The sequence below is a fragment of the Solanum stenotomum genome, chromosome 8 (assembly GCF_019186545.1).
Source record: "Solanum stenotomum isolate F172 chromosome 8, ASM1918654v1, whole genome shotgun sequence".
Lineage (NCBI taxonomy): Eukaryota > Viridiplantae > Streptophyta > Magnoliopsida > Solanales > Solanaceae > Solanum > Solanum stenotomum.
Genome location: NC_064289.1, coordinates 5,798,570 through 5,807,512, shown reverse-complemented (window position 1 = coordinate 5,807,512; position 8,943 = coordinate 5,798,570). Strand labels below are relative to the sequence as shown.

General features: G+C 31.4%; 1 protein-coding gene across 1 annotated transcript; it reads right to left on the bottom strand.

Annotated features, from left to right (window-relative positions):
• Nucleotides 1–5,831: 5,831 nt before the first annotated feature.
• On the bottom strand, nucleotides 5,832–8,224 carry LOC125874773 (heavy metal-associated isoprenylated plant protein 7-like). The gene is made up of 5 exons (XM_049555794.1): nucleotides 8,067–8,224; nucleotides 7,743–7,968; nucleotides 7,455–7,672; nucleotides 7,248–7,335; nucleotides 5,832–6,559 (listed from the first exon to the last, which is right to left on the bottom strand). The coding sequence occupies exons 1-5, from the start codon at nucleotides 8,073–8,075 to the stop codon at nucleotides 6,087–6,089; spliced, it is 1,014 nt and encodes a 337-aa protein (XP_049411751.1). The 5' UTR covers nucleotides 8,076–8,224; the 3' UTR covers nucleotides 5,832–6,086.
• Between the last annotated feature and the right edge of the window lie 719 nt (nucleotides 8,225–8,943).

Below are 8,943 nucleotides of genomic sequence, written 5' to 3'. Positions count from 1 at the left end.
ACCTAGCTCTGCCTCTGGCAGTAACTGGACTTCTCTTCACATAAGACCAAATTTATTTCAAAGATTATTACATGTCATCTTAAACACTACTTTATATTATTATTTTTCTCGGTGCCTAATGAGGGCAAGTAATTTCCACTAATTAGCCAAAGGGACCTAATTAGCTGACGTAAGCTTTGATCAAATTAAATCAAAGATAAGAACGAAAATAAATAGAGCAGATATAAGTGGAGTACGTAACAATATTATCTCAAAATTTACAAATTAGTAGGCTCTGTACATAACTTTTCTCAAAGTGCTTTCACAAATTTAATCATATCGAGTGCAACTGTAGATTACAAGAGAGACAAAAGACAATTATTCATTTTGCGTCCATCAACGACTCCACTCATATAATCGTGATAAGAAATATACAACCCCACCACAGGCTGGGGGTGTAACATATAATTTGTCATCAAGGTAACAATATAATTGAGCTTATAAATAAATATTTAGGAACTTTTTAAATATATAAATATTCGAGCAACTGAATTCGTATGAACTCATATATTTTGTATTTAGACCTCTTCCAGTCTCCCGATCATCCACACTAATAGAAAACATAAAATTAGCTATGTAATAAATCAGTAATTCCTAGCTAATTCATCACTAAATAACTCTTACCTAATTGAATTTTCAAATAATCCATAACTAATTTACTTGATCTGTTTTGCCCTAATTTTCTTACCATATTTGAGTTTTAATTTCCCCTCGAAGAAAAATTAAAGCATTACCATAATTGCTTTTACTTTTTTCGGAAAGGAAAATATAGTTCTCTTCGTATTAATTTGGTTATTCTCTATAAATTGAAGATCCATATTCTCATAGCAAAACACAATAGAATCCACAATGTAGTCGTTTAGAGAGTCTTGTTTATGGGGAGATTTTACTCTCAAAAGTTTTTATGTATTCTATTAGTTTTTAAATATGTGGGTCAATTGGCAAAATCATATAATCATATTTTTATTTTTAGTATCAATTTTTGTCATCTTATTTATCAACCATATGATATGCAATTAATTGTAAACTTCCGCATAACGCCACTATATAGTTTAAAAGTTATTAGTATAAGTTTTGGAGTTAGTTTAGTGTTGGATTTAATATTTTTTGAGATAAAAATAACATAATTTAATACATTATTCAACTACCGAGAAGTGAAATTTTACAAACAAATACGAAAGGACCAGCAAAAATGAGAATTTAAAACATGTGCACATATTAATTATCTGCATTTCCCGTAATGTACTTTGAGATAATAACCACTGGTTCATAGCCGTGAATATTGTACTTCGTCATCAAAAGTTATAGGATAATTATTTCATCAAAGGCACCATTTTTTATTTTATTTGCATTTGGTGAGATATGAGGCACTTCAAAGTTATTAACAGAATATATATATATCCATTGGTTATCTCCCTTTATAATAATCAGAAACTAATTAATGACTAATTCCATGAGATCAAGGCATGGATTTTTTGGTTCCCAATGGCTATTTGGAGTCCACATTGAAGTACCGATTAAATCTAAATCGCGTCCTGTAGGGCTCATTCGGGATTGGCACTCCTAATAAGAATTTTTCCATACATAAGGTTCAAACACGAGACCTCTAATTATGGATGAAGTAGTCCCACCACCCATGTCGGTGGTGCTTAACATGCTCTTTTCCTATTTGCTTGCTTGAGGTCGAAACAAAAAGTGGTTAAGGGGTTGTTTGGTGTGAGGGATTAAAAATAATAGTGATGGAATAATTTTTTTTTATCTTGTTTGGTTGCCATGTTTGGGGTAACTTATGCCACAATTTATATCATAGTGATGGGATAAGTTATAGCATACATAGTGGGATAAGTTATCGCAGGATCTCTAATCCCATGATAACTTATCCTGTGATAACTTGTTCCCAACCAAATGACTTTTGGGCTCGTTTGGTGAGAGGGATAAGCATAAATAGTCCTGGGATAAAAAATATAGTCGTGGGATAAAATTTAGGTGTCTTGTTTGGAATAGCTTATCCCACCATTTATAGCATAGTGATGGGATAAGTTATCTCATATACATGGTGGGATAAGTTATCCCAGGATAACTAACCCCAGGATAGTTAATCCTGAGATAACTAGTTCTCAACCAAACGATTTAGAGTTAAAGTTAAGAGTGTTTTGATTCATTCATTTTTTAACATGAAATTTATATATTTTATTATTATTATTTTTGAAAATTTGTGAGTGAAAATCATTACACCTATATCTCTAGACTAGAAATACTTCTCAAACAAATGTCTCCCTATTTCATCAGCTTCACTATTTACAAATATTAATGGTGACTAAACCAATATTTTTGCAGCATTTACTAATCATATAGAAACAATATTTTTTGGGCAAACAAAAGAATAAGTTTTGGCCTTTTAGGGTTGTTGTTTTTTTTATATATGCACTTATCGATTATCCAAAATTTATTAGTTCTGATTCATATCGTTCACAAATTATTTCAATTTTCATTCCTAAAATTTGAACTTAAAGGTGGAACTAATCTTAGGTTATAATTCAACTTAAGTGTCTTTTCCTATCACAATTTAGTAGACCATATCGTAGCTAGCTCAAAAGAAATTATTTTGATGAATGAAGAGGGAAACATTATCTGTACTAAAGAGATTGGTGGATTTATGTCAGTTGTCATATTTTTGAGTAACGATATAAAGTTTTGCCACCCCCCACCCCACCACAGTGCATTCCCAATTGCAATATGAGAACAAAATATGCAATCGCACTTCGGCCATTCCCTATTTATGTATAGTTTTGATATCCACTTACTTTTACAACTTGATATGTCATAAAGTTGGATATTATCACTCCTACAATATACTTGTGGTTAACATAATTTGTTGGGATTGATTTAGATTTAAAATTGATTTTCTATATATTATAGCCATACTCATCTCAATCCTCAAATTTTGGTTTTCGATATTGATCAATGAAATTATGTTGTTCACGCTTTCGTTTGCTTGGTTGAGTGTGTGGAAGTATAAAATTATCTCATATTGGTGGTATGTGGATTTCTCGGTATATTTATATGAAATAACAACAATATATATAGCCCAATCCTATATAATATGTGTGAGAAGAGTGATGTATAGAGACTTTGTTTCTATTTTGTGTGGATAGAAAAGTTATTTTCAATAGATTATTACTCACGAAAAGTGTTTTCAAAATAAGAAAATATTGTAGAAAGTAGAAGTACATAAAAAAATACTAATAATGATAATTAGAAAAGGGGAGCAGACAAGATGCTCTAAACTAGAATCATGTTGGAAAGAGAAAATCGTTCGAGATGCTTTTAAGTCTAAACTAGAACCAAGTTGGAAAGAGAAAATCGTTTAGTTATCTACTAATCTTTTATCCTAAAACTCATTTTTCTTACCTTTTTGTCTTAAATTATATCATGATTAATCACATCTTTAGAATAATTATCACCTCATATGCCAGCTTTTGGAGTTAAATCAGAATCTAAGGTCCACCGTCCATTATAATTTTTTATATTAAAAAATAAAACCACTAGATAATTTGTTATAACAAGCTAAACATTTAACAATACAATCTTTTGGTTTGTTTACACAAAAAAAATAGTTATTTGCAAATCATGATTTATAAGACAATATCACATATTTATCATTACAAAAGAAAACCTTACATCGTGAATGAACATTCCTGTCTTAACCAACACGCCATTATCATTCTTACCCAACTGTTAGTTTTCCGTTGGCAATAAAAGGATCGAAAGAATATCACTCACGCATTATAATATTCAACAACCAAAGATGTGACCGTTTAACAACACCTAATCTAACCATACAAAGAGTAAAACTGAGTAATTTCCCTGGATAGTCACCCATGTTTGGGAAATTACCTTGAAATATCACTTATGTTTGTTTTAGGACCACAATATCATTCAACTTTACCTCTTTTCCTCAAAATATACTTGCACAAAAAAAACATTATCTCTTTCCTAATAGGATGCCATGTCACATTATTAACATTTTTTTTAAAAAAATTTAGACAACCCATATTACCTAGTAAAAAAAAATTACATAGCCCAAAAATTTCTACCCTAGTTCTAGGGGATTAGGCGGCAAATCCAAATATAAGCTCCTCCGATTCTTCAAGAAAATATGTGGCTTCCTCCGATTTTTCAAGCAAGATAATGTTTTTATATGGACACTAATGGGCAATAGCACCTTTTTGTTGAGTCCGGAGGCAAAAGTGTAACTTTTTTTCTTTAAAAAACAAAAAGCGGCACATCAAAAAAAAAAATTTAACCAAAAGGGAAAATTGCTCCTGATGGAGAGATTTTGTTTTGTGAAAAATGGACGCCACTCCGCTAAAAGAAATAAAAATCTCTACCGATTTTCTCAAAAAAATATTTTTCTTTAAAATCGCTGCTATAAAAGCGTTTTTATATTAAAAAAATTAAAAGCAAAATCGCTGCTATTGCAGTGATTTTGTTTAAAAAATTAAAAAAAAAAGTTCTGAATTTAAATCGTTGCTATAGCAGCGATTTTGTTTAAGAAATTATTTAAAAATAAATAAAAAATCCTACCCTTGCAGAGAATTTAATAAAAATTAAAAAAATAAATAAAACTGAAGCCAGCGATTTTCATAAAAAGTTTTTTTTTAAAATCTTTACCCTTTCAGCGATTTAAATGAAAATTAAAACTGAAAATCGCTGCTTTGGCATCGATTTTTTCTTTAAAAAACTTTTTTTTTTTTAAATGGCTGCCGCCGGAAATTTATGTAATTTAAAACTTGTTCTTTGTTTTTTTTTTAATTCCTTAACAAAAAATCGCTGCTATGCAGCGATTTCACTTTTTTTTATATATATAAAAACGCTGCTATAGCAGCGATTTTAAAGAAATAATAAATATTTTTTTTTGAGAAAATTGCTGCCAAATGCAGCGATTTTTATTTCTTTTAACGGAACAACGTCAATTTTTGTAAGTAGAAAATCGATCCGTCAGGAGGGATTTTGCCCTTTTGGTTAATTTTTTTTTTGATGTGCCCTTTTTGTTTTTTGAAGGAAAAAATGACCCTTTTAGCTTCGGACTCCCTTTTTGTTGATATTTTAATTCATTAAAGTAATAAGGTAACCATATTGTCAAACTACAAATGATATAATGTTTTTAAAGAATTTTAAAAAATGTTAATAATAAAAAAGGAATTAAAAAAATATTAATGATAAAAAAAGAATAATGTGACATAGCATCCTATTAGGAGAGAGATAATATTTTTTTGTGTCAAGTATATTTTGAGGAAAAGAAGTAAAGTTAGATGATATTGTGGTCCTAAAACAAATATAAGTGATATTTCAAGGTAATTTCCCAAACATGGGTGACTATCCAGGGAAATTACTCGAGTAAAACTATATTCACGTCAGACTCCACTTGTGAAATTACACGACAGATTGTTGTTATATTACTCCATATTTTTAAGAAGAGACAGGACCAAGCAGGGTGAAGATTAAACAACTTTGAAGTTCCAAGTACGATATTTAAAATTTTCATATAGTACTGTTTATTGTATCATACATATAGGGAGTATATAACAACATAAAGAAAACCAAAACAAATAAAAAAAGTACAAAGGGCTCACAAAATTCTACAGTATTTGTCTAGCAGNAAAGAGTAATATATTCACGTCAAACTCTACTCGTGAAATTACACGACAGATTGTTGTTATATTACTCCATATTTTTAAGAAGAGAGAGGACCAAGCAGGGTGAAGATTAAACAACTTTGAAGTTCCAACTTCCAAGTACGATATTTAAAATTTTCATATAGTACTGTTTATTGTATCATACATATAGGGAGTATATAACAACATAAAGAAAACCAAAACAAATAAAAAAAGTACAAAGGGCCCACAAAATTCTACAGTATTTGTCTAGCAGATCACTTGTAACTTAGCGAGTCCCAAGACAAAGCCTCACATGAAGAGAACCACGCAGCACAAGAGGGGGGTTGGACGTACATTTTCCTTTTTACCCCTCACGTCCCTCCAAATTTACATCACGGAACATGCATTCGGATTTTCATCGCTGAAAATCTGCGGAGGTGGAGGGTACGCAAACATTTCATGTGCAAGCCTCTGTGGATTATTGTACAGCTGATGATTCTGAGGATGGTGATAGTAGTAAAACTCATTCTTCTTCACATCTACTGTTGGATCGACGTCGTTTTGTACAGCTTCTTCCTTAGCTGCTACTACGGCTTCTTCCTTAGCTGGTGCGGCTGCTTCTTCCTTCTTCTCCTCTTTGTTGTCACCTTCTTCAACTTTCTTCGCTTCGGTTTTCTTCTCTTCCTTTTGATCTTCTTTGGGCTTAGCCTCCTCCTTCGCTTTCTGTTCAGGTTCTACTTTCACAATAACTGCCCGTTTTCCAGTCCTTTTGCTTACATATTCCACCAGTTTTGTTGCCTCAAACACACCTTTCACTGTCACTTGTGAGTTTTTCAAGTCCGGTTCTGCATTCTCCACACCTAAATTCAAGAAAAGTTAACATCAAAGGCGAATTCTAAATCCAAACTCCATAAGTCTAAACTTTAAGGTTTTTAGCATTGGATACCCAAAAGAAGATGTCATTAAATAAAAAGGAATATCAAAAATTTGACGGGAAGCTGAAGCAGCTACTGTCGAAGTAGCAGACACAAAAACATTGACTTGCAAAAAAACATTTATTTAGTACTCTTAACTTAATTCTTGCAATTTTAACAGATTTCTATACCATCCGGAGCCCTAAGGCTAGCTTGATGGTATCAATTTCCCAAGTTACTTGCAACTTTTGATGATACCTAACAGTCAATACTAGTTATTGATTTCAAAGATTCAAATTAATAGTTTATCAAGTGAATATATTTAGTAAGTGGAAGACATGTGATTTGAATTAATTAAACTCAAAAATTGAAGAATTTTAAGAGAATCTTATTAAGAATTGAATATTCTATTCCCTACTGATATAAAGAATGTAAGATAGTGAAAGGTGGTATAGAATCCTTTCAAGTATCCAATGCTATTTTAGAGATCCAAAAAGGAAGAAAAAAAAAACTTTCTTTAACAAATACAGCTGAAAAGTGTAACAAAAACACAAGCAGAAAGCAAAATAGTAGTACTTAGTAATTTAATTAAGCAAAAAGAGATGAAAATAATTAAAATTTTAAATAATCTTGCCTTTCATTTTCTGTATACGTCTTTTGATTTCTTGTGCACAAGCCTCACAATGCATGTGAACTTTCAGAACTACTGTAATCACCTGAGGCTGCACAAACAAATACAGAAAACCATTTGCATATATGACTTTTACATTAAAAACAAATAAAGAGAGAGAAATAAATACTAAATAAGTACTAAATAAAATAAATAAATAAATAAATATACCTCCTCTTTTTTCTCTTCGGCTTTAACGGCTTCTTTTTCCTCCGGTTTCTTGGGCTCTTCGGCCGCCGCCGCCGCCGGTGGTTTTGGGATTGGAGAGAGAAGCTCAACTTGACGATGACTCTTTTTCTGTATTCTCTCCAATACCTTCAACGGGTCTGCTTTTTCCCCTTTCACTACAACCTTATGAGTTTTGCAATCCGTCAACACATCTTCAACTCCTATAAAAAAAAAATCATTCAATTTATTTCTATATCAATCATCCAAATAAATAAAAAAAATCATTAGTACCTTGGAATCCTTTGAGCGATTTGCGGACTTTACGAGCACAACCTTCACAATGCATGAAAACTCTCAAAACAATTTCCGGCGGTGGAGGTGGAGATTCTGGTTTCGCCTCTTTTGATTCTTCCTCCGCCTTTTTTTCCTCTTTCTTCTCTTCACCACCACCGCCGTCGCTTGGCTTTTCATCTTTCGGTGCCTCCTCTTTCTTCACTTCTTCTACCTTCTTCTCTTCCTGAATAATAAATTTATTAATAAGCACAAAGCCAAATCAATCAAAAATCACAACCATCAAAAGAAAAAAAAAAAAGAATGAAGAGAAAGCAAATCGACCTCTCCCATTGTTAAACAGAAATGGAAATGTAGCTGGTACAGGTTTCGTTTTTTCTCTCTCTTCTCTTTTTATGGAGAAAAGAAAAAGTGGGGAAGTGGGCTAGTGATGGAGCATCAGATCTAAGGGAGAAAGAGCACTCACTCAGTTGCACAGTATGATAGCGGCGTAATAAGCGTGGCTGTTATATATAGGTGGCACGTGCGAGGGAAATACAGTCATCGTACTTCTGGCACTCTTAAAAAAAATGCTATTAAGGGGTAGTGGGATTATGGTCAGTGTTAGGCAAAGATTAGTGACTAGGCAAGTTATTAGTATTTGGTAGATGAACTATACATTAATCATGATACTGATGAAAGAATTTTTATATGAATCATTATTTATATTTTTAAACTCGTTCTAAAATAAATAAATGAATATAATTACAAATATAATCTGATTTTATGTCCTAAATAAAACCCATGGAGAACTATTTTTAGCTACGATTTTCACTACTAAAATTTAAACAACTTTTTTGGGTTATAATATTTTGATTTTATTTTTAGTACCAAATACTCATAAATAAAATTAACCATAATTTTGTCAAACTATATTCTACCAAGTACCAATTATGAATCTTATTTTTTTTTAATCACCAATAACTGGGCAATAAGTACTATTTCTCAATCAAAAGTGTAGAACATAATTTTTTGGAGTTATTTTTTCGAACTAACTGTAGCTAGCAAGATCACGTTACACTTTTGTTATTTCTAATTTCACTTCTAAATCTAAGCAAATAATTTCTTAACAACTTAGAAGTGATGTTATTCAACAAAAAATTAATTTGTAATGTTTTTCAAGTACTGCAAAAGACAATTACATCTTCATTCGAGAGCACTT